At 42.2% G+C, this 27,500-nt stretch overlaps 1 protein-coding gene across 1 annotated transcript in view; it reads right to left on the bottom strand.

Moving 5' to 3' along the window:
- Positions 1-20,883, bottom strand: part of LOC116057039 (protein NLRC3-like) — a 22,342-nt gene extending 1,459 nt beyond the window's left edge. The window contains 4 exon segments of the mRNA XM_036001114.1: positions 7,335-7,508; positions 8,357-8,530; positions 18,079-19,855; positions 20,835-20,883. Coding sequence (XP_035857007.1) covers positions 7,335-7,508; positions 8,357-8,530; positions 18,079-19,855; positions 20,835-20,883 — 2,174 coding nt within the window.
- Between the last annotated feature and the right edge of the window lie 6,617 nt (positions 20,884-27,500).

Below are 27,500 nucleotides of genomic sequence, written 5' to 3'. Positions count from 1 at the left end.
ATCTAAAAGCATCAGTCCGGCTCTCCAAGTCCACCAAACCCTGCCCTCCCTCCTCTTTTGGCAGATATAAAACACATTTGGGAACCCAGTGCATCATGTCCCAAAAAAACTTTAAAATAATCGACTGTATGGTTTTTAACAGACCAGCAGGGGGCTCCATACATTTTAACTTGTGCCAGAGGCTGGATGCCACCAAATTGTTAATGATTAGCACCCTGCCTCTGTAGGACATATGGGGAAGCAGCCACCTCCATTTTCCCAACTTCCCCTCCACCTTTTCAATCACTCCTTCCCAGTTCCTATCCGTGGATCTCTGGTCCCCCAGATAAACCCCCAGGTACTTTAAACCCCCCCTCTTCCAGGTCAACCCACCAGGAATCTGAGGGAGGCCTCCAGCCCAGCTCCCCACTGCCAGGGCCTCGCTTTTGGCCCAGTTGACTTTGGCAGCAGAAATTTCCTTAAACATTTGAACAATACGTCCTAAACAATCTACATCTTGTTGGTTTTTAATAAAAACTATGATGTCGTCTGCGTAGGCCGATACAGTAAAATGTGTAGTAAAACCACCATTAATTTTCAGCACACTCTCAATGTTCTCATACATTACCTTTATCTTGGCGATGAAACCAGGGCTGAGGCCGAACCTCTGCAGAACTTTCCACAGGTAACGGTGCTCAACCCGGTCAAACGCTTTTTCCTGGTCCAAAGAAACCAGAACAGTGTCTACACCCAATGAACCAGAGACTGCCAAAATATCCCGAATCAACGACAAATTGTCAGTAATGGACCTGCCGGGCACACAGTAGGTTTGGGCCTTGTGGATGACCCGGTCCAATACCAGCTTCAGCCTGGATGCCAGGACTTTGGACAGCAGCTTGTAATCTGCACACAGCTGAGAGACTGGCCTCCAGTTCTTAATGTCCTGCAAGTCCCCTTTTTTAGGGAGGAGAGTCAGCACTGCCCTTCTGCAACTCTGAGGAAGCGAGCAGCCATCGAAACTTTCCATAAAAACATCTTAAATGTCCGTTTTCATTATGTCCCAGAAAGTTTTGTAAAACTCTGGAGGGAGACCTTCAATCCCAGGCCTTTCCCCCCTGCATGCCTTGTAGCGCTCTAAAAACCTCTTCCTCCGTCAGGGGCCCCTCCAGCTCCTCATTTTCGTCCCCAGAAACCGTGGGCAGGTCTCTGCAGAACCTGGTGAAAGACTCGTTGTCCTCTGTGTACTCTGTGCTGTAGAGATCAGAGTAGAAGTCCACGGCTCTCTCTCGGATCTGGGAAGCTGTCGTTAAAAGCTGTCCTCCTGCTGATCTCAGAGCATGAATCATCCTGCTCTGCCCATTCTTCTTCTCCAAACTAAAAAAGAACTTAGTTGGAGAGTCCATTAAAGCAGCAGTCTGAAAACGGGACCGGATCAGCGCCCCCTGTGCTCTCATGCCCAGCAGGTCTGCCAAGACGGCTTTTTTAGACTTGAGGTCTTCAAAACAGCCTCGATTTCCTGTGGACTCTGCAGAACTCTGCAGGTCCACTATAATAATCTCCAGATCGTTCATAGACTTGGCAATGTCTCGAGAAATATTGAGAGTGTACTGCTGACAAAGCTGCCTGATTTCAACCTTACCAATGTCCCACCACTGCCTCAGTGAACTAAAATCTCTCCTTCTGTCTCTAAAAACTTTCCAAAAAAAAATAAAAACATCCCTAAACTGTGCATCTAAAAGCAAAGCCGTGTTAAAATGCCAATACGCAGATCTGGGTTTTATATTGGCGATGTCAACATCACAATACACATATGAATGATCAGAAAAACCGACAGGCAATATAGTACACCCTTTAAAAACATTAAAATGGTGCTTAAAACAATAAAACCTGTCTAATCTAGCCATAGTTAACCGGTTGTCTCTGCTGTGGACCCATGGGTACTGTCTCTGCTGTGGACCCATGTGTACTGTCTCTGCTGTGGACCCATGTGTACTGTCTCTGCTGTGGACCCATGTGTACTGTCTCTGCTGTGCATGGCGGTCTCTCCATACATCTGAGAGACTATGTGTCTCCATCAGCCGCTGCATGGCTCTTTTAGAAGCAGCATGTGGTTCGTTATGATTCCGATCCAAATCATCATCATGTGTACAGTTAAAATCCCCTCCCAAAAATAAAAACTCCTCTGGTTCACACTCACTTAAAACCGTACTGAGCTCATCTAAAAAAAGAACTCTATCAGGTCCTGAGTTTGGAGCGTATACATTTATAAAAACCAGATTAAAAACCTCATACTGGGCTCTGACTACTAAGAGTCGGCCCTTTATTCTTTCGTCTACAGTATGAGACTTTGGTAGAAAGTTTCTTGCCAATAGGACTGCCACTCCTCCGCTGATGCTGCTAAGATGACCTAACACCACCTCCCCATCCCATTCCCTCCTCCAGTCTGTCTCATTTAAAGTCTCACTGGGCGTTTCTTGCAACATTGCAATATTAACTCCTTTAAGTTTTAAAAACTCAAAAAGGCAAGCCCTCTTCTTCACATCTCTGCCACCATTTATATTAAGAGTGGAGATTTTAAAATTACTCATCATGTCAGATGTGAGGAAAGACACACAAAAAAACGACACAAAAATTAAGACCAACAACAAACGGACGGTCTTACGGACGGTCTTACATGAGGAAGAAGAGGACTGTACTGTAGTCAGAGGCTGACTGACTACAGTACAGTCCTCTTCTTCCTCATCTTCCTCAATATCTAACTCCTCTTTTTCTTCCTCCTCCACCTCTTCCTCCTCCACCTCCTCCACCTCTTCCTCCTCCTCCTCCTCCCCTTCCTTCTCCTCTCTCACTGCCATTTCTTTGGCCTGGGAACCCCTATTCCTGAGGTCCTTTTTTTTCTTTTCCTCGCAGACAATTTTAGAACTTTGTGATTTTCACCCAAAACAACCTCCTCCCTCCTCTCTGCGTCAGCTGCTGCGACTGCAGGGACAGGTAGCTCAGCCTCAGCTGATTCATCTCAGCTGTCTGCTCCCTACACACATCCTCACCCAATTTTTTTTCTTTTTCCATTTCTTCACCCACAACACTTTTCTCTGCCTCACACACACTTCCCTCACCCTCCCCTCCCACTTCATTCACACAACAACAACACCCAGTGTATTTACATTACTCACCCCGTGTGTCTGGTCGGGCACGGCATCATCACGGCACTGTGCAGCGCGCGGAGTGGTCATCGGCCGCTCGGACACGGCAGCCGGCCCCGGCACACCCGGTTTCCCCCGGGGGAACGGGGGCTCCCGGACTGGGAGGATTCGGATCACCTCGTCTTGGGCAGGCCCTCACCGTGTGTCCCACCTCTCCACAACCAAAACATTTCATCTCTGATGACGTTGCAAAAATCACGTATTCACAATCATCTACTTTAACATGGAAGCGGAGGTTTAACTCCTCGTTCCGATGGTTCAGTATCATATAGAGCTGCCTCCGGTGAGACACGACATGCTTCAGCAACGGAGATTTACATCCAGACAGGATCTTTTTAACGGGGGAGACTATCTTCCCGTGTCTGGACAACTCTCTGCTGAGGAAGCCATCAGAGATGAACGGTGGGACATTGGACAGGACTACCTTGGTGGCTGGTTGTGTCAGTGGTAGCACCTGAACAAACATTTCACTCACGGTGATGCCCGCCTCGATGACTTGGTTCACCTTGTCCTCCCGGTCCAGGAAGATGACCACGGCGCCGTTCATCCGAGCGGCAGACATAATACTACCATGCCCGACCTTTTCCCCCACAGCTAAACTAATGTCCTCCACGCTGCACGGGAAACTAGGAAAGATCTTAATGCCATGTTTCCTGGTGAGCGAGGAGAAACCCTCTCCATTCACCATGGCGGCTGCACACGCCGACCGGCGAGACGCCGGCAGGAGACAAAACCCCCCAAATAACCCAAACTAACCACCAAAAAGTACTATAAATTAAATATAAAGTGACCTATACCATTAAACTAACCAAAACTAAATGAAATTATCAAAAACAACAAAAAGAAAAGTAAGAAAAACTACAAACACTGCAGCTCACTCACACACGGACACAGAGAGAGAGAGAGACAAGTCTGCTAACACAACAGCTAACTCTGCTAACAACAGCTAAATCTGTTAACACTACATCTAACTCTACTAACAACAGTTAACTATGGTAACAACAGCTAACTCTGCTAACACAACAGCTAACTATGCTAACACTACACCTAACTCTGCTAACAACAGCTAACTCTGCTAACACAAAAGCTAACTCTGCTAACACTACATCTAACTCTGCTAACAACAGCTACCTCTGCTAACACTACATCTAACTCCACTAACAACAGCTAACTCTGCTAACACCAGGTAACTCTGCTAACAGAATAGCTAACCTTTCTAACAACAGCTGACTCTACTAACAACAGCTAACTCTGCTAACAACAGCTAACTCTGCTAACACAACAGCTAACTCTGCTAACACTACATCTTTCTCTGCTAACAACAGCTAACTCTGCTAACACAACAGACACACACACACACACACACACACACACACACAGACACACTGTGGTGCCGACGGAGCTAATCAACGTTGACTTTGTTAAAGTCACAGTGAGTCAGCAATGCTGGTAAAGCGGTTGCTTTTTGTGTGTTTACACTTTTCAAAACTCCACGCAGACCCCGTATGTAACAGCAAGGTGAAAGCTGTCACGGTATGGGCTCAGACTTCCTCTGTTACAGGCAGGCACCACTGTGTTCATCCTACAGCAATTAAATCACCTTTGAATAACCTCAACCAATAATTAAATAATAATAATAATTAAAGGCCTATATATTAATTTCTAAAATAAATATATGTTCATGAATTTCATTTTATATATTGTATACACGGTGAAGCGGCTGGGATGAGGATCAGCACCTTTAAATCTGAGGCCATGGTTCTCAGCAGGAAACCGATGGAGTGCCTTCTCCAGGTAGGGAATGAGTCCTTACCCCAAGTGAAGGAGTTCAAGTACCTTGGGGTCTTGTTCGCGAGTGAGGGGACAATGGAGCGGGAGATTGGTCGGTGAATCGGCGCAGCGGGTGCGGTATTACATTCAGCGTATCGCACCGTTGTGACGAAAAGAGAGCTGAGCCAGAAGGCAAAGCTCTCAATCTACCGGTCAGTTTTCGTTCCTACCCTCACCTATGGTCATGAAGGCTGGGTCATGACCGAAAGAACAAGATCCAGGGTACAAGCGGCTGAAATGGGTTTCCTCAGGAGGGTGGCTGGCGTCTCCCTTAGAGATAGGGTGAGAAGCACAGTCATCCGTGAGGAGCTCTACTCTGAGCTCCTCACGGATGACTGTAGCTCCCCCCACGACCCGATACCGGATTAGCGGACGAAGATGGATGGATGGATGGATATTGTATACACTGCAAGTTTGTTTACATTTTTAGATGTAAAGTTAATGAAAGAAAGGTGGATGTAGTTTTTTTTCATATGATGAGCAGCTTTTGGTAAGTTTAATGGATTTTTTAGCATTTTAGTGAAATGATTTTATAGCTATTACTGCTTGCTTTAGGTGTTAAAGATTTGAGCAGTGTCAGTGGCTGCTGGGCCTTTGTGTGTGCGTAGTGACGTGTGTGTTAAGACCCTGCTGCTTGGCTGGAATTTGTGGGGAGGCCTGTTGATCGCTGATTGTGTAATTTGTGTTTTTGATTACTTTGTGGTCACCGTATGAGTAAATATGACCGGTTGTTGTGGGTTTGTTTTGGTTTCTTTGGTAATTCTATTCATTTGACTTCATGTCATGCAGCATCCTGTCATACTGTAGGAAAGTGATGCTTCAGTCAGCGTGTGTTCATGTCTCTGCAGTAGTGTATTAGGTGTCTCTAGGTGTTGAGTCTTGTGTTAAACCATGTTATTCCACACGGTAATGTCCTAGTGTCATGGTGAGGTTATTAAAATAAGGACGTTTGGACAGTGGCTGTCAGCGTCTGATGCGACGAAAAAGGCGTCTTTCAGCGTGTTTGTGTAACGCACCGGGGAGAGCAGCAGTTAGAGAGGATTTAGAGAGTAGTATGTAAGGAGGTTGGTTGGGGGGGTGGATGGGTCAAACACAGGAGAGCGGGGTTCACATCCCGCTTGTCACGCTTGCTATAGTCGCTTTTTTCTTTCCGAACCGTTCTTCCCGCGTGTAACGGAACCGTACGCCCACCCACGACCTTTTCCTTAATATAACTGCATCAAAAGGGACGGCAATAGTCCCGACCAAGCGTGTTTAGTGTGTGTTGTGAGATGAGTTTTATTTATATATACATATATATATATATATATATATATATATATGTGTGTATGTGTGTTACAACGATGATGCACCTTACTAGATTGGCTCTAAAATTTCATTGTATTTTTAAATGCAATGACAATAAAGGCATCCAAATTCAAATATCTCGGAAAGGCGGCAGTAGTGTGGACGCGATAATTATTTATTAATTCTCTTGGCCAGCAGAGAATGCCTTGCTGGCCCTGATGGCCCACCGCTGATCTACAGATCAATGAACAATGAATATTCTGATTAATAGCGGATGGCTTGTTGGTGAAATAACAAATATAATTAATGAGGGAAATATAGCTCTACATAGCAGAGAGCAGAAAAGACTGTGTGCATTTACACATTGTTATCATTAAATGAGTGTCTCAAGAAAATGTACGCATAGTGCGAACAGGATTATGGCTGCCGACGCCACTGCCACACTATCATTTTCCCGAGACCCAACAATTCCCCCAAGAGCAAGCATTTGGTGCAACAGTGGACCTTTCTCTGTAGAGAAACACCAACATTACTTCACTCTCACACACACATATATTGTGTTTGCACCGCAGCGACTAGGAAAGACTTTTTGAACTTAGAGTCGGTACTCTTCCAGCACAAGAGGAACTTTGTACAATAATTAGTCTAGACGTCAGTGTACGTCTCTGATCGATCAGATGAGCCATGCAGCAACCGCAATTGACATTTTAAACAGCTAGCTAACTAGTCTGCGGAAAGAGTATATTAATGTTTCATCCACACACTTTTCTCACAGAATAGAAAGCACATTGCTTTGTGCTAAGCTAGGCTAAACCTGTCCTGGACCTTTCTCTGTCAAGATGATACTGATTTGATTCCCGGGAAAGAGGAAAAAAGGATGTGTCTTAAAACCACGGACAGTTCCTTTAACATACAGAGACATGTCCAAACTACATCAATTATTAACAAAAGGGAGTTATTATTTTAGTTCCTGGAGATGTTCTCCTTTAAACCTTCCTACACAAATATCTCCTTTTTGTTCATCAGTGTTTGTACCTGAGAGTTTCCAGTCTCCAGAGAGGATCCTTCAGTCCTGCTGACAATAGCTTCACTCCTGAGTCTCCTGGATGATTGTACCTCAGGTCCAACTCTCTCAGATGGGAGGGGTTGGAGCTCAGAGCTGAGACCAGAGAAGAACAGCCTTCCTCTGAGATCAGACAGCCTGACAGACTGCAAATACACAGAACAACACACAGGAACCCTCTGTCAACATGTGGAGCCATGTTTGTGTTAAGTTTGTTTTTTGTCCAGGTATATTTTGGTCCAGATTTAGAATACACATTTAAAAAAACTGTTCTATTTAATTATTTAACAACAAAAGTTAACAATGAAAACTCCTCATGGAAAGTACCTCTGAGTCTAGAAATTAATAAATATATAATTAATAACTGCTGCCGAAGATTATCGTATCAGCAGAAACAAAGCTACATGTCAGCTGTTTTATCAACTAAAGTTAATCGGAGTTTAAATGGATATCAGTTGAATGGGTTAATGACTCCTGACCTGAGAGTCTCCAGTGTACAGTGTAGACTCTTCAGTCCAACAGAGATCAGCGCCACTCCTGAATCCTGCAGGTTGTTGTTACTCAGGTCCAGCTCTCTCAGACTAGAGGACTGGGAGCTGAGAACTGAGGACAGAGCTTCACAGCTTCTCTCTGACAGGTTACAGCCACTCAGACTGGAGAGACAACAGGAAGGAAACAAGACAGATAATATTTGTGTTTAAATGTTGAGTCTGGACTTTTAGTATATGTAATATATTAAACCCCTTTTCGGTTTAAATCATTTCTGTTTTATTCTAAACAAGTTGTAGATAACTAATCAAGACTGAATCATGAATCAAAGTCACATGATATTAAAATATAAATGATTTCTGGATCTCAGCCACAGTTCATATTTCATTCTTTATGAAGTGATTCTAAATCAGAATACAATACTTTGGAAGCATTCACATTTTTTTAATGTTTCCAAAGTATTTTTAAATACTGTGTTTCCAAAGATTATTGTACTTGATCTGACCTGAGAGTCTCCATTGTGCAGTGTGGACTCTTCAGTCCATCAGAGATCAGCTTCCCTCCTGAATCCTGTAGGTTGTTGTTACTCAGGTCCAGCTCTCTCAGACTAGAGGAATGGGAGCTGAGAACTGAGGACAGAGCTTCACAGCTTCTCTCTGACAGGTTACAGCCACTCAGTCTGGAGAGACAACAGGAAGGAAGCAAGTTATTATATTTAACCCCTGATGAAAGATATCAGAGTATTTATTGATGAATAAATCACATTTACAGAGCTTTTTTGGAGGGGAGGTAATGAAGAAGACATAACGATTGTGTTTAAATGTTAAGTCTGGACTTTTGGTGATAGAGAATACCATATCCATTTTCTAAACAAGTTGGAAACATGATAATTAATCATGACTGAATTAAGCAATATTACACGAGAGGGTTTGATTCAACGTCATTATTGGCACATCATTGATGCATCTTGGACCGATGCGCTGGCACCGAGGTTTGTAAGAATGACTGTAGTGTTAATATCACATTAAATCAAACCCTCTCGTGTAATAAAGTGATTATACAACAACGGTTACCAACTAAATAAAAGTTATAATCAAACTGTATTCATATTGTGGGGCAATTCACTCTCAAAATAAAGAAAAGCAATAGAGACGATTTGTAGTCCCTCCCTGTTAAACGTTAGTCAGCCAGTCATCTTAAGCTGACGTTAGCTTTGTAACGGTAGAGATCGTGGAATTTTCCAAACATAACTACCGCACATATAAACACCAAACTGCTTGGCTAACTTAATCTGGTTATAACTATATCTACTTAAAGAAATATATTTTTCATTGATAGATTTAGCTACTATAAGTCCATGAACAGCTAATTTGATCCAAAAAGCTGATGTGATCCAATCAGATTGTCTGGTCGGATCTACTTGTTGTATAATCAGGACTAAACAAACGTCCATTATTAAAGTATTATTATTAAAGTATTAATTATTTCTGGATCTCAGCCACAGTTCATATGTCATGTTTCATTTTTTTACTAATTTACTGCTTGAGCGCCGTCCTCACTTGGTTCAGTGGAAGTTTGTTGTATTCTTTTTCGGTGCAGATAGACTTCACTCGGTATGACAGCTGACAACAGCCCTGAGACATATAGTTACCGTTAACGTCTGCTAGCAGCCAGCCAGTACCATTACAGCAATCTGTACCCGGCCAGCACTTAACTCCAGTGCCGGGGTGCTAACGATGCTAATGGCAGTTTAATGAAGCGTCGGGAAACAGACCATATCAGACCCAGGCGCCCGAGTCAGAACAACGTCCATCCATAACGTTAGCTACGTCTCGCTTAGCGCTACCAGTGTTCGTGCCAAAAATCTCCTCCCTGCCGAATTTCTCCCTCCTTCGCATTTAGCTGTTTCGAAAATTTGATTTGATATACAGACCTCTGTCTTATGTACAACATTCTACATGGACTGGCTCCTGATGTATTGAGCCAGTTTGTCAACATAGTACCAAACGCTTACAGATATACAACAGCAAGAGGTGACTGCATTGTCCCGTTGAAGAAAAGTGCTGTCAACATTACATGTAGACACTAATGGTGTTTTTCCATTACATGGTACCTGCTTGACTCGCCTCGACTCTAATTGCCTCGACTCGACTCGACACACTGTGCGTCCGTTTTCCATTGCAGATTTTAGTACCGCCTCAGCGTGGCTGGTCGTTATGCCGTATCGATGCACACACCAGCGCACAAGTATAAACATCAGACCACTTGAGTTTGTTTTACAGTTCTGTGGAGGCTCCATGCAGAGCTTTCTCCGTAGCCTGTGTAGCCTATGTAAAAGTGGCCTGATGTTTATACTTGTGCACTGGTGTGTGCGTGGAGCCGGCCATGTGTGTGTGTAGTTAGGCTACGGCGAAAGCTCTGCCGGAGCCTCCGCAGAACTGTAAACAAGCGGCGCCGCAGTAAACTACTTTGACCTAACACGACACACACACAGAACGTCTAAGATGTGTGTTGCCAGAAGACACATTTTGTTTCAAATTAAGCTGGAGGCAGCAAAAAAAAAACAGCTGGCTAAACTGTTTAAAAATAGCGGGTTTGTTCAGGACACCCCCGTCTGTCACTTTCACGTCACCTTTTCGGCTCGCCTCAGCTCGCTTGGAACCTCGACTGAGGAGGTACGAAAAAAAGTATCTGTTAGCAGGTACCAGGGACTTTTTTTCGTAATGGAAAACCAAAAAAGGCGAGTAGAGTCGAGGCGAGTCGAGCAGGTACCATGTAATGGAAAAGCGCCATTAATCTTGCTGCTATCTTGTTTTTCCTGTCCTGCCTGTTTGTGCCACTTGTGCGATGCCTATGAGGTTGTCTGTTACATGGACTGAACGTTGTGTGTATGTGTGGGTTGGTGTTGATGTTGATAATGACCAACTGTTCTTGTTTATATGTTGATCTTGTCATTTTTTATTTTTTACATTTATAGTCAATTTTACTTGTACTGGGCTAAACCTTTATGTACTATAATAATCCTTTTATCTTTTTAGGTGTGACATCAAACGGTCTGTCCAGGGACAGCAGATGTAAAATAGCCTTTTGGCTAATTCTGGCACATTTTACATTTTTATATGTATTATTAGTGTGCATTGTCCCTGTTAAATAAACCTGAAATAAATAAATAAAATGAATAAGTTGGCTAACTTAACCCAACAAAAGGTGGGTTAAGAACCAAAACGACTATTTAAGGTCACAGCAAAGTGAAGAGGGAGATGACTCCGGGCAGCTGGGAGATCTTCTGCTGCTGCACAACAATGGCCAATACGATTCCCCCGGCAATCCCCACCCACATCCCATCCGCCCTGGTGTGGAAAACATCCAAAAGGTGACATTGACATGTGAAATATATTGTGCTAGTGTGGTTTTAGCTGCTGGCTACTATTACCAATACAAATCGAATCAAGAAAAACATAATTATGTTGGGGAAACTGCAGCTATTTTATTAGAATGACATGAATAAACATTACTAAATGTAACATGAATAACCTTAAATGGGTAAACTCTAGGGATGAGCGAGTACAGCATTATCTGTATCTGTATCTGTTAACCATATGAATTATCTGTAGCTGTATCTGTTAACCATATGAATTATCTGTATCTGTATCTGTACTCGGACTGGGCGGGGCCTAACCCGGAAGTGGGCGGGATTTAATCCGGAAGTGGGTCGGTTTGTCTTGAAATGGGCGGGGCTTTAACCGGTATGTTATTTTAAGCATGCAATTGATATGGGTTGATCAGAAATTGTTATATTTATTGCTGATTAGAAAACTATTTACATGACAGCATCAGCATTGAGCTTCAGATCAATGGTTTTGATCACGATAACAAACAAACTATATACAGAACAAGAACAATGAATACAACACATGAGGTTTAACTTTTAATTTTTTTATGATCAGTGTGATTTTTTTTTTTTTGGTTCTTTTTTATTTTTTTATTGTGTGTGTGTGTGTGTGTGTGTGTATGTGTGTGTGAGTGAGTGAGTGAGTAACAGAGAGAGAGACAGACAGAGAGACAGAGTGACAGAGTGACAGAGAGACAGAGAGAGAGAGAGACAGAGAGAGAGAGAGAGACAGAGAGAGAGAGAGACAGAGAGAGAGAGAGACAGAGAGAGAGAGAGAGAGAGAGAGAGAGAGAGAGAGAGACAGAGAGAGAGACAGAAGAGGAAGGGAGAGAGAGAGAGACAGAGAGAGAGAGAGAGAGACAGAGAGACAGAGAGACAGAGAGACAGAGAGACAGAGAGTGACAGAGAGAGAGAGACAGAGAGACAGAGAGACAGAGAGAGAGAGAGAGAGACAGAGAGAGAGAGACAGAGAGAGAGAGAGAGAGAGAGAGAGAGACAGAGAGAGACAGAGAGAGAGAGAGAGAGAGAGAGACAGAGAGAGAGACAGAGAGACAGAGAGAGAAACAGAGACAGAGAGAGAGAGAGAGAGAGAGAGAGAGACAGAGAGAGCACAGATATTGACTCGTATTACTCGTATAATACTCGTACTCGGCAAAAGTGCTTTATCCGTACCAGATACTCGTTTCAGCCGAATATCCGGCTCAACTCTAGTAAACTCATCCGTGAACAGATACATTCTAATCGGGGATGTTGTTTAACAATAAAAACTATAACTCCCATAATTCCACGCAACTTCCCAATGTCATCAAAAGTTTACCATCCATTGTTTTGACTGAAAGACCCCTAGCAGCAGAAAGTTCCATATTGTACGTTTAATGTTGAATTAATCACACTAACAGAGCTTTGTTGGAGGGACGGTAATGAAGAAGACAGATAACATTTGTCTTTAAATATTAAGTCTGGACTTTTGGTGTTAGAGAATATAAAATCCTTTTAAACATTTAAATTCTTGCTATGTTATTCTAAACACGTTGCAAACATGATAACTAATTGTGACTGAATGAGGAGTAAAAAGACATCAGATATCCACATTTACATAAGATTTAAAAAAAAAAAATGAGGTTCTCAATCTCAGCCATAGTTCATACTTTGTGCTTTACGACATAAATAAGAACATAAGAACAAAATGCTTTTAAAACATTATAAGAAGACAAATAATGATTGTTTTTATATGTTGAGTCTGGACTTTTGGTGATGCAGTATATGAAATCCCTTCTCAGCATGTTTAAATATCTACTCTAAACAAGTCAAGTTGAAAACATGATAATTAATCGTAACTGAATTAAGCAATATTAGACGAGAGTTTGATTTAATGTCATTATCGGCACAACAGTGATGCGGCTAGGACCGAGGTGCTGGCACCAAGGTTTGTAAGCATGACTGAAGTTTCTTCATGGGCAAGTCAACCATCAGGCTGCTTAAGGAATTGGGAGTCTGAGGCCAAACCCTACGCCAAACCATCGAAGCCCTCTCATGTGCAGCAGAAGAAGCAAGTCGATGGCTATGGGTGAAAAGGGGTGACTCCACCTGGACCCCTAATAACACCTGCGGAATGTAAGGGTTGAAAGCAGAGGGGGGGCACACCTGGGACGCCAGTTGCTGCCGATGAGCCGTCTGGAGGTGTCATGGGCCTATCATTGAAACACCAGTGAAGGAGGCTGACCACCTGATGACCCCAATGAAGCTAAAAACCCCATTCTCATTCCACTCAACCAGACCTGTCACCACCACAGCAAGGAAACGACTCCGATGGATGCATCGTCACCACTCATACCTCAGGTTCTAAACAGGGGATTGATTCACCTAGTCCTAAAAACATAACTGATTGTTCATCAGACGTGACAAAAAATCATGTGGGTAGGCCAAGGCAAAGATCGTTAAAAACATTATCCAACATATTTATAAAGAATCACATTTGAATTGTAATTTCAGCATTAAAATAGAATTGATAGTTTTACTATTCAAATTATATTTGACTTTCGGAATTTGTCCCAACAGCCCTAGTGAGTTATACACTGTTTGTGAGCCCAATACATGAACTGACCTCAGAGTCTCCAGTCTACAGTTTGGACTCTGCAGTCCAGCACACAGACACTCCTCTGCTGAATCCTTCAGGTTGTAACTCAGGTCCAGCTCTCTCAGATGGGAGGGGTTAGACTTCAGAGCTGAGGCCACGACTTCACAGTCAGTCTCAGAGAGTGCACAGCTAATAATCCTGTGATGACAGATAATATACATTTAAAGAATAATCAAATCTGAAACTTTTATCCTTATAAAACAGATCACATTTGATCAAAAAGCACATTCACAAGGGTCTGATGTTAGATTCAGATATGTTGAGGTGAGAGGTCACGGGACCCCTTTCAAAAATGGCCATGCCATACAGACAGAGATCCATTCTGGATTTTTTTTAATTCAAAAATTAAGACTGTAGACTTGCATTCATAGTATAACTACAACTCACTTCTTCTCTGAGCTTGAGGAAGATAAAATCCCACCACTGAGGTGAACCTGCTGAGCTCTCCTTCACTGGCAGAATGAACGTGGAGGTCGTCCCAGCAGCTGACTGTGTGATCAGCTGATGTCTCAGTAAATCAGGAGATAAATACACACATTCAATAAAAAAACACAGCGCTAATGTGTGCTGCTATTTTCTCTGCCCATATTGCCTTTAGTGTTACTGAAATGTAAAAGAAACGCGTTGTATGACAGTTTGAATTTTAGGGTGACCAGAAATGGGACAATCTTTAAAAAGCTTGTCCCATATCAAAAGATGCTCATTGTTAGAAACTAAACAATGTAAAGTTGCAGCTTTTATTTAACGAGGATGGAGATGTTGCGCTTTCACACCTCAAAGACCTCACCGACCCCCTCCTGGACCCCCTGCAGTTTGCCTACAGAGCCAATAGGTCTGTAGACGATGCAGTCAACCTGGCCCTCCACTACATCCTCCGGCACCTGGGCTCCGCAGGAACCTACGCCAGGATCCTGTTTGTGGACTTCAGCTCTGCCTTCAATACCATCATCCCGGCTCTGCTTCAGGAGAAACTCTCCCAGCTTGGTGTGCCTGACTCCACCTGCAGGTGGATCACTGACTTCCTGTCTGACAGGAAGCAGCATGTGAAGCTGGGGAAACACGTCTCCGACTCACAGACCATCAGCACCGGATCCCCCCAGGGCTGCGTTCTTTCTCCTCTGCTCTTCTCCCTGTACACCAACAGCTGCACCTCCAGTCACCAGTCCGTCAAGCTTCTGAAGTTTGCGGACGACACCTCCCTCATCGGACTCATCTCTGATGGAGACGAGTCCGCCTACAGGTGGGAGGCTGACCACCTGGTGACCTGGTGCAAGCAAAACAATCTAGAGCTCAACGCTCTAAAGACAGTGGAGATGGTTGTGGACTTCAGAAAGAACCCAGCCCCACCTGCCCCCATCACCCTCTGTGGCTCCACAATTGACACTGTGGAGTCTTTCCACTTCCTGGGAACTACCATCTCCCAGGACCTCAAGTGGGAGCTGAACATCAGCTCCCTCGTCAAGAAAGCACAACAGAGGATGTACTTCCTGCGGCAACTGAAGAAATTCAACCTGCCAAAGACAATGATGGTGCACTTCTACACAGACATCATTGAGTCCATCCTCACATCCTCCATCACCATCTGGTACGCTGCTGCCACTGCCAAGGACAAGGGCAGGCTGCAGCGTGTCATTCGGTCAGCTGAGAAGGTGATTGGCTGCAATCTGCCGGCGCTCCAGGACCTATACACCACCAGGACTCTGAAGCGTGCTGGAAAGATTGTGGCTGACCCCTCCCACCCCGGACACAAGCTCTTTGAGCCACTCCCCTCTGGCAGGAGGCTGAGGTCCATCAGGACCAAAACCTCACGCCACATAAACAGTTTTTTCCCCTCCGCCACTAGCCTTCTAAACAAGGCCCGGAATCCATCCTGACTCTCTCCACACCCCACCTCTGGCTCCTCATGCCACTGTACCTACTCTGCTGTAGCGTCCCTTTTCACTACTGTTTAACTTATTTTACTATTTATTTAAATTTATTTTATCGTTATTAATACGTACTGTGTGTATATGTTTATACTTATATTGTTTATATCTTTTTATCCTTCTTATATTTGTATGTGTGACATGCTCCAACAACACCATGACAAATTCCTCGTATGTGCAACGTACTTGACAATAAAGCCCTTTCTGATTCTGATTCTGATTCTGATGTTTTTTTGGCCTCCCCCCACATCCTCTCTCACATCAAACAATGATTATAGATATTAGGGCTGGGTATCGCCTCTAATTTCCTGATAGATTTGATTCTGATTCACAATTTCAATGTTTATTTAGGATATTTCAGTTGTAAAACTAATTTATCTTGGCTATGAAAGAGATGATACAGGTGTACAAGGTTCCCTCTAACCTGCTGCACAGAGACAGAGCGCATCGCGTCATACTCTGAAAGCCACGCCCACCGGAGGGGAACTCTCTGCTTTCTATCTGTAAGTTAAGCTAACCCACATAACGTTGGACATATCGTTAGGTTGGTGTGATGATGCTGTGGGATCCTAAAGTCTTCCCATTCTCTACGATGATTCATCACGTCTGTATCCACTTTTTTCTTCATAAAAGCTCAGTTTTAAAAACTTAACTTCTGGTTTATTTAGCCTTTTGGTAGTGAATATCACCACAGAGCAGCTTTTAGACATGTTTCTGTTATTTTCTAGCAGATGGAACAAAGAGGAGGAAACCTTCACACAATACAAGTCAACAGAGTAGAGAGATGTTTTCCCCCCCGATGGGACTTGCCTCTGTCTCTATTATTAAATTCTCAATGTTTACATCAAGAATTTACCCCAAAGCAGTTACATTAAAGGGTAACTACTGTTTCTTTTCAACCTTGGTCCGGTATTGAGCGAGATCGCAATGACGGGCTGGCGCGAATCAAGCTACAATGTAACCTAATGGGGCAATTTTGAACCTTACTTTTTGTCCAATGAAAGTGATTCCACGTTGTCAAAATCATTTAAATATTGAGCCATTGCATTGAAAATCTTTTAGATAACAGGAGCCTATGATTTCTGTAGCCTACTCCGTAACAACAGACTACCTGAACACCTTTTTCTCGTCTCGTGTTTCACTCTCCACACCGCTGTCTTCAGACAAGAAGTCAAGTCCTGAGATCTATAATGTTGTCAGACACTTTTAGCAACAATCTGAGCCTGTCAGTAGCAAAAAAGAATCACGTTTATTGGACAAAAAGCAAGGCTTCACAGTTGCCCCATAAGGTTACGTTGTAGCTCTGTTCACACCGGCTCGTCATTGTGATCTCCCTCAATACTGGACCAAATTCAAAGATCTTTGGTCACATCAGTCTATTAGACACAAATGCATGGGCAAATGGGGGAAAGGTTGAAAAAAACGTAGTAACCCTTTAATGTACTTTTTATTCAATTCAATTAAATTTTATTTATAGTATCAAATCATAATAAGAGTTATCTCGAGACACTTTACAGATAAAGTAGGTCTAGACCACACTATAATTTACAAAGACCCAACCATTCCAGTAATTCCCCCAAGAGCAAACATTCAGTGTGACAGTGGTGAGGAAAAACTCCCTTTTTTGTAATGTAACTTTGGAGCGTTATCTAAACTTTCCAACAGCTAGCATGACATAGTTGATACCAATGGATTCCTGAGGTCTTCTAGTTTCATATATTATACAGACAGAAACACATTCTGGATTCTATCTATCCATATTGGATCATTCAAATGAAAATCAATTTAAATTAGAAAAATCTATTGAAAATGAACTTCCTTAAAATGAAATAGTTCAGAATGTGCTCATAAAAAGATGATAAAAATAACTAACTGAAAGTTATTATGAAAAAGCTTAAACTTCATGTGATGGTGGTTCAGCAGATCACAAATAATAAAGGTCTGTTTGTATATAAAATAGACACATTATAGAAACACACTGCTGACTCTGTATACACTGTAAAAGGCTGTCTGTTGTGATTAAATGATGACAGAAGATACTTTAGCTACAAACACAAAGATCATCATCATCTCATTCTCAGCGTTTGAGACAACAAAGACATCTGCAGAGTAACATGTAGAATTATTTACAATAAGCAGGTTTATCTTTTATAGTGTGTACGTTTTATATTGATCATGTGTGTAAAGTCTAGTATGTAGTGTAAAGTGTTTACTCTAATACTGATGGTCTCAGCTTCACACTGATTTAAAATGATAATCACATCTGGACTTACCGAGCCTTTCTATAGTTCCTCACAGCTGGAATCAGTCTCCGTCGTCCCTCCTGTGATGTGTTGTACTTCTCCAGGTCCAACTCATCCAGAACCTCCTCTGACATCTGCAGCATGTAGGCCAGAGCTGAGCAGTGGATCTCAGAGAGTTCCTCCTCTGATCTGTTCTCTGACTTCAGGAACTTTTGGATCTCCTGATGGACTGAGTGGTCGTTCATCTCCGTCAGACAGTGGAAGATGTTGATGCTTCTGTCAGGAGAGATCTTATCACTGTTCATCTTCTTCAGGTTGTCGATGGCACTCTGGATGATTTCTGGACTGTTGTCTGTCTGACCCAGCAGGCCTCCTAAGAGTCTCTGGTTGGACTCCAGAGAGAGGCCATGAAGGAAGCGGACAAACAGGTCCAGGTGGCCATTTTTACTTTCAAGGGATTTCTCCATGGCTCTCTTCAGGAAGACATCCAGGGATGAACTAAAGTTGTCTTCTCCCAGGAAGTCCTCCAGTACCTGTGTGTTCCTGTTGGTGTAACAGTGGAACAGGTAGACTGCAGCCAGAAACTCCTGAACGCTCAGATGAACGAAGCAGTAGACTGTTTTCTGAAAGATCACACTCTCTCTTTTGAAGAACTCTGAACAAACTCCTGAGTACAGCGAGGCCTCTGTGACATCCAGACCACAGCGCTCCAGGTCTTCTTGGTAGAACATGATGTTTCCTTTCTCCAGCTGTTTAAACGCCAGCCTCCCCAGCTTCAGAAGAACTTCCCTGTCAGCCTCAGTCAGCTCCTGTGGACTCGTCTCATGTCCCTCAGCATACTTGAGCTTCTTCCTCTTTGTCTGAACCAGCAGGAAGTGTGAGTACATGTCAGTCAGGGTCTTGGGCAGCTCTCCTCTCTGGTCTGTAGTCAACATGTGGTCCAGAACTGTAGCAGTGATCCAGCAGAAGACTGGGATCAGACACATGATGTGGAGGCTCCTGGAAGTCTTGATGTGGGAGATGATTCTGCTGGACAGATCTTCATCACTGACTCTCTTCCTGAAGTACTCCTCCTTCTGGGCATCAGCAAAGCCTTGTACTTCTGTTACCCTGTCAACACACGCAGGAGGGATCTGATTGGCTGCTGCAGGTCGGGAAGTTATCCAGACGAGAGCCGAGGGAAGCAGCTTCCCCTGGATGAGGTTTGTCAACAGCACGTTGACCGATGACTTCTGTGTGACATCAGAAACAGCCTCCTTGTTGTTGAAATCCAGTGAAAGTCTGCTTTCATCCAGGCCGTCAAAGATGAAGAGAAGTTTAGAGCCAGCGAGCTGCTCTGCTGGGACCTCCTGTAATGTTGGATGGAAAACACGGAGCAGCTCCAGAAGACTGTACTGCTCATCTTTGATCAAGTTCAGTTCCCTGAAGGAAAGAGGAATCACCAGACTGATATCTTGGTTTTCCAAACCCTCGGCCCAGTCCAGACAGAACTTCTGCACTGAGAAGGTCTTTCCAACGCCAGCGACGCCGCTCGTCAGAACAACTCTGAGGTGTTTCTGTTGGCCAGGTAAGGCTTTAAAGATGTCGCAGCACTTGATTGGAGAGTCATGGAGGGTCTTCTTCTTGGAAGCTGTCTCGAGCTGCCTCACCTCATGTTGGGTATTAACCTCTTCACTCTGTCCCTCTATGAGGTAGAGGACAGTGTAGATCCTGTTGAGGAGGGTTCTACTTCCTGTTTCAGCTCCTTCAGTCACTCGTTCAAATGTCCCCTTCAGCCTGATCTTATGTTTCTGACGACCAGCATTCACTAAAAAAAGGACAAAGGTGAGAGACAGAACAAGAAAGAGAAAAGTTGACAATCCCATGATTATTTTTATTACCAATATGAAAACAATCCAGTTAAATTTCAGATGGACGTAAACTGTAACAATATTTATGTTAAATGTCTTCGCTAGTGCAGCATAATATATAAGGAAAATACGTGTTATGCTATAACTTTGTTGAATATTGATATATATACGATACATAATCACACAAACGAAGTGTTGAAGTGTTGTCAGTTCTGCTGCTTTCAGGATTCTGCTAAAATACAACACAACGCTTGTTGAGTTAAAAACAAATGAAAGGAAATGATTTCCAACTTTCTTTTATTAAACAAATTGAAATGAATATAAAAGACAAAAAAGAATGACGGTTTAATTTTGAAGTTACTTAAATTATCCTTGTAATTAACACATAAAAATCTGAGTGTCATTCTTGATGTGTATATTGCATTAGTTAACGCTAATCAATGATAAAAAACGATATGTTGTGCAGCCCTAGTCTGTGCTGTCTGACTCAACACATGTCTCAGTATTACAACAACCAGCGGTGTGTTCAGACATGAAGACATCAGCAGACAGATGGACAGACTTACTCTGTTCAGAGCTGCTCTGATTGGCTGTCTGCAGTCCAGCTCTGGTTCTGGATCTGGACGGCTGCTCCTCCTCAGAAACATCACTCCTCTTCCTCTCTCTGTGAAAACATTTCTTCATCACTAAAATGATAGAGGCAGTTTTTTTATTTTGAGAAAATAAATACCACATTTGACGCACATTTTCAGATTTTAAATAGTTATAAAAACTCTTTACAGTAACTTCAACATTCGGCTTTAAAAGCCAGAAAAGATCCATCTGAGTTAGAAACAGTATCTGAACTAATAGTTCTGCATCATGAATATTAATCTTTTAGCAGAACATTTAGTCTTCATCTTCATCAGGTCAGCTGACAGTAAAACAGTCTCTTACTTTGTGTCTGAGGGTCCAGGTTCATTACTGAAGGCTGGAGGAAGATCATTGGACCGGTCACTCTTCATAGACAGACAGCCAGATACTACAGACTCTGCTCTCTGTCTGTTGTCCTGAACTCTGCAAACACCAACAGGTTTTTATTCATATTGCTTCAATCTTTTATAAATGCTCTTTTTTTAGCCCTTTATGCAGCTCTAAACACACAAACTGCTGCTACTGTCAATAATTAGGAGGATTTAAAGTGTGTATTAGTCCTCTTGGATTAGATTAGAGAGTTTTTCTGGGTGACTGACAGCTGTCACAGATACAAAGAGGAAGATGGAACAAATGTGTGAATGTGTAACAACAGTAACGTGGCATTGGCAACTGAGTCATAAACTGAGTTAGTATCAGTGGTCTTACTTTGTGTCTGAGGGTCCAGGTTCATTACTGAAGTTCAGAGGAGGACCTTTGGACCAGTCACTCTTCATAGACAGACAGCCAGATACTACAGACTCTGCTCCGTCCTCCTCTTCCTCCAAACCACTCATCTTCTGATCTGAAGTCAGTCTGAGAGGTAAAACAGGAACACTGACTGTGAGCTCACAACATTTAAAAGAAATCAAGTTTGTTCAGGAGTCAAAAACAGGAAGCAACGATCAGGAAGTAACACACACACAGAGTCAGGGGCGTAGGAATGAGTTTAACATTGGGGGGGACACATATCGGAAACCTGACAGATCCGTTAATGGTTTGAACAGAAATATGTCATAAATTAACTACACTGCAAAACATTCACCAACATACTTTATTTTACTAAAAAGATACATTTGTAAAGATAAAGGAAAACACATTTTGAATGGCAGTAATTAACTGATAAATATCAAATCAATTATTTAATTGCAGGCCTAATCATCCAGTTTTGTAGATTAATAAATAACATATATTGATGAACATTAGAATTCAAATTTTCTGAATAAATTTTCTTTTCTTAGTTGTATCTTATGCCTCAATGAACAGACACAGACACATGCAAAGGTTAAGGTGAAAGGCAAAAACAGCATCAAGAATTTTAACATATAAACCAACTTATTTTTACTCTCGAGTGTGATATCCTTCCACATTTCCACTAATTAACTGGTGTGCGAAGGTAAAGGTAAACGAAAGACATTAGAATGGATGTAATGAACTGATAAATATCAATTCCTATGTAGTTTTCTGTCACAAATAAAAGTTGGATAGCACTGTACAGTCCTGCATTCAATAATTGTTTTCAGTGTCAAACATGTGCCGTGGCACACAAAAGGTTGAAAAACACTGGCCTAGGCAAAAGACCCAAAATGTGTTTTCCTCCTGTCATTTGCAGCCACAAATATCTCCCTACATCACCCTCACCAGTGTCACCACTGTTAGTTTCCAGCTGAACTTCATCTGATCTCTAATATGAAAGCAGTGGAGTTGGATAAGGTATAGAAAAATACTGATGGGAATGTCATGAACAAGCGAAAAACACACAGACAGACAAACTCCTTTCTAGATGTGGGAGATGTGTAACGTTGCTCGTTTTCAAGTTACATGGGTTAAGTTAATAGAAAAATCATGTTCTTTTACAATCATCTTAAATACTGTTTTTAGTGTCAAATCGCTTTTGTCCATTACATTACTGGAAAGTCCCTCATATTTTCGCCAGCCAACGTTGGCTAGTAACGTTAATAGTAACAACGTTTACCTAGCAAGAGTGTACTAGTTAGATGTTGAATCACATCAGCTTAACATCAACAAGTCTAACGTTAGACAGCAAATATAATTATCCTCCTGGACAAAATTATTACCAACTCACATTTCCTTTCTTTCTTTTCTTCCCAATGAGAAAGAAATCACTTAAACTGAGCTGCTGCTGTCTTTTCATCTTAACCTCTGACAACCTCACCAGCTTCAGACCCCAGCTTCCCAAACAGTCTGAGCCGTTGAGGGGGCGGGCCAGCTCTGTTGCGCTTTCAAAATAAAAGCATGCGAGTTAAAGATTTCAAAATCAAATATTTTTCTCCTCCGCTGTATAATTTTTGGGTGGGACAAATGCGACTGTCTCCAATATTGGAGGGGACACGTCCCACCCGTCCCCCCCGGTTACTACGCCCTTGCACAGAGTATACAGTAGGATATAAAACCAGCCAGCACTCAGTCAGTTGTCATGGAGGGAATCATGAAATTGAGAATTTAAAAAGCTATAAGACAGATTCCATCAGGCCCTACATGAAGTCAGTACATAATAAATGTTGATTATCACTCACCCTGCCTCAGCCTTCAGTGTCCTCCTCCTGCTCTGTTCTCTCCACTCAAAATGGAGTCTCAACTGACGGAACTCTTTCACTTTCAGGGTTTCCTCCCTTTTCTCATGAGCCTGGGGCTGCGTTACATTAGTGGTTCAACATCTCTTTCACTTCCCCTCAGCACATACCCACAGCCATCTTAAGGGGTGTTCCAATATCTGAAAAAAGATAGATAGATAGATAGATAGATAGATAGATAGATACTTTATTGATCCCCAAGGGGAAATTCATCACAAACAGGATGATAAAATAACAAATCCACATGAATAATATGGACAATAAAAGAAAAGATACTAGATAAGAAATCCACATGAATGTACTGAGGGATGTATAAACATGAGAGGCCTGCAGTGACAGGACAGGGACTGACCCTGGATTCAGTCTGCATGGTACGGGGCTCTATGGGGCTGTGTGTGTGTGTGTGTGTGTGTGTGTGTGTGGCTTGTGCAGAATTCAGAATTGAATTGAGAATGACTCCTAAATTCCAATTCAATTCTTGAATTGGAATTTAATTGAAAAACAGGATCTAGGAAGCAGAATTGCAATTCAATAAAAATTCAAAGAAATTCATGTATATACTTTCAGTGAAGTGTTTAACAATGAAGCTTTACAATATATGTCAGATATGATTACATTACATATTCTATGAATGATATTAGTCTGAACTACTTGAACAGATTACATTAACAGGAAATGTTTCCCCAGCAGTTAATGTTAAAAGCTCTAGTCACAGAACTAATAGTTAACTTTGATTTACTGTAATTGTAATTTTGTGGAACATGATGGAACATGACTCCATTTCCCAGAATGCTTTACTTTAACCAAATATTTAAAATGGTTGGCAAACAATTTGAGGTGGACATTTGTTTGAAAGCTTCTTTTCTACACAGTTTGATGGTGAACACTGGACTCTTTAAGTTTCAGAAGTCCCTTACAACTTCAGATTACAAACATTATAGATCTGACACCTGTAATAACAGCGACATGGAAAATAATAGCAGGCCTAAAATGTCATCTGTACTAGTTCATTTTGAAGAACCAACTCCAACACAAACACCAGGGGCCTCATGTATGAAAGACTGCTCAACTTTCATACCAGAAGATGGCGTACGGCCAAAACTTGAAAAGTACCTACGCACAGAAATATTCCCATGTATAAAACCAGGCGTACGCCAGGTCCTGCACCTTTCCTTTATACATCACAATCAACGTGAAACTGAGGGCACGTGAACGAGTCACCGACCCCGCCTTGCCTCCTCCCGTAAATTAATATGGAAATTACTATAATGCACCCCCAACGTCATTCTCTGTCCAATCACAACGGGTTATCCCGCTGCAGACGGAGAAAAGACTTTGTGGAGGTGGAGGTGAGAAGAACATGTTCTGTTTGGAGGTTTGTCATCTTGGATAAGCAATAAAAGAAAATGCCCAGAGTGGCAAATGGTGACCGGGCGGTGAACGCACCGAACCATGGCAGAAATAAAAAAAAGTCTATATCGAAGTGCAAATCAAGAGAATAGTGGCAGCACCACACCAGTTACAGAACAACATGCATCTCAGTCAGTCCAAATTACGCAAAATAAGCAGTTTGAAGCCACTGATGTAATGCCATTTATTTTCTAAGTGTTAGTACGCTCAGAGAAACTGAGTCCAGCGAGAGGGAGACCCGACTCAGAGGAGGAGAGGTTAGTGAGGCCAGCGTCTCCACGGCAGCTGATCCTCTGCACCACGCATGGATGAAATAATGAAATAGTAAATAGGACTACAGTAACAGAAATATGTGCAGAATTAAGACAGTCGAGACGGCCCAGTGTTTGGTGGACCGGGTACACCTTGTTCACTTAATAGTCTACAAATCATCCACGGGATCAATTACACTCCACATGAGTTAGCCCCCCCGACACAGCGTTTGTTCCTGGGGAGATGGATCCGTGCGTCCCCCCTCCTGTGCACCATGGATGTCTGAGCCTCAGCAACTACAGACTCACAGACACTATTGCATTTTCCGTGCCGATCTTTCTGTTGCCAGTAAGATATTTCATCTCTGGGAAATACAGAGGATGACTGAAAGTATTTTCTAAGTGGATTTATCATTTATTTCCCGTCCTCATGTTTAACAGAGGTTAAGTAGCCTGAGAATTAAACAGTGGATAGTGGGAAATATGTTAAACATTTTCCACATAATATGATCAAACTCAGCAGATATAATTATGTTTTTTCATAGACAACGTCATAGATGTATGCCAGTAACTGTAGTGGAAACTTTATTTTGTAATCTTTGGTGATTTTCGGCACTTTTCAGTTAGAATTCGCCACATTACAGAGCCAGAAAAGACTTGCGGACGGCCTGCACATTCTCACGTCAGTTCTCACAGACATCACAAAGTCTCCGTGAAAACCAGCGTACGCAAGCTTTTCGTGCGTACGCAACGTTTATACATGAGGCCCCTGGAAACCACAGAGCTATATGCAAGCACTGCAGTGCTCCAGTCTGTGGCTCCATCAAGGCTACTTCACATTTCAAAAGGCATCTACAAGTAACAGACAGTCTTTTATTTTGAAAATAAACATAAACAAAAGAATTATGCTACTGATATTTGATATCATAATGCATTACCTTACTTGTTATTCTCTATGGATAGTAACTCATTACATTACTGTAGGGTAACACAGCAAAAGCCTGGCATATAGCTCATAAAGGGCTTAAACACAACTTCAACTCACAACACAACAGTAACATTAATGTGTTACATCACTCAGTTACAGTCAAATGTGATTATATTATGGCATTACTTCATACGGAGTATCCCCCAACACTGGATATCATATGTGTTTAAAAGCATGCAAGCACACTTTTTAACTTATTACTTATTGTAAATCAAGAAAACAATTCTTGTCAATTGTGGAATTAATAGAAATATTTGTACTCTTAAAGAGTGATCTATATTTTGGAACAACAGGTATGCAGGGTTGAGGAGTGACTAGTTACGTGTGATGAAATTATGTTATTAAATTACAACATTACTGTAATTGTATTTAGTTGTATTACTGAGGTAAAATGTATAATTCAATTAGTTACTAATCAAATTAAAAGAAAATTGATTTGCATTGATAAAGTAATCCAAACCACATTTATAATGGGTAACTTATAACAATAAGCAATTATATTTCCAAATTAACCTTCCTAACACTGAATGTATGTGGGATTCAACACATTCTTTCTGTTGTGTGACTGTGTGGAATTTATTTGAATTGCCATGAATTTAATTCCACTTCCTGTCATTCCAATTCAAATTCAAATTCAACTTCCTGTGGGGCGGAGTCAATTCAATTCAAATTCATGAATTGAATGGAGGCCAATTCTGAAATTCTGAATTTTGCACACGCCTGGTGTGTGTGTGTGTGTGTGTGTGTGTGTGTGTGTGTGTGTGTGTGTGTCAGTCTGCATGGTAAGTTGCTCTATGAGAGGGGATGTCATGGTGGTAGTGCAAATAAGTCCAATAGTGCAAGGATAAAGTTTAGAGACCAGCATTAAAGCAGCCATATTCTGCTCATTTTCAGGTTCATATTGTATTTTAAGGTTGTACCAGAATAGGTTTACATGGTTTAATTTTCTAAAAACACCATATTTGTGTTGTACTGCAGTGCTCTCTCTCACTGCTGCAGATCCTCTTTTCAGCTGGTCTCTGTTTTAGCTACAGAGTGAGACCTCTTTTCTTCTTCTTCTTCTGTACTATCTTTGATTGCACTGCACATGCTCAGTAGCTCAGATGTAGATCATGTCAGCTAGCTAGCTCCATAGACAGTAAAAGAAAGGCTGTTTCTACAACTTTGGTCAGTTACAAGGCAGGATTAGCTGGGAGACTTCTAAATGAGGGCGCACATGGAAGTAGTTCTTTTGTAGATTATGGTGAACTTGTGTGTGTTGTAGCAGTGCTTTCCTACTGAGAACGAGGTAGCATGCTAGTGTTAGCATATGCTACGAGCTAATGGTTGCGGTTAGCCTGCTTGTTTTGGCTTGTGACGTCACAAGCCGTGCCGATGTTGACCAGCTCACCCAGAGACTAAAGGCAGGACACATTCAGAAACTGTATCTCACTCTAAACAGCATGGATGGATTTTTTTCCAAGTTTGTATATGTGTGGAAGCACCAGAGACACAACATAACACCCCAAATCCCAGAAAAATAGTTTTTTTCATAATATGGGCACTTTAAATATGGGCATTATAAGAGCGGTCCACTAGAGAACGATCTTTCAGTTCATTCAGACAGTGGAACAGATTGATGCTTCTCTCTGCAGACAGATTCTCACTGATCTCCTTCTTGATGTACTCAACTGTTTCCTGGTTGGTC

The sequence above is a fragment of the Sander lucioperca genome, chromosome 5 (assembly GCF_008315115.2).
Source record: "Sander lucioperca isolate FBNREF2018 chromosome 5, SLUC_FBN_1.2, whole genome shotgun sequence".
Classification (NCBI taxonomy): domain Eukaryota; kingdom Metazoa; phylum Chordata; class Actinopteri; order Perciformes; family Percidae; genus Sander; species Sander lucioperca.
The sequence above is the reverse complement of the archived record's forward strand: the minus strand, read 5'-3'. Positions and strand labels throughout refer to the sequence as shown.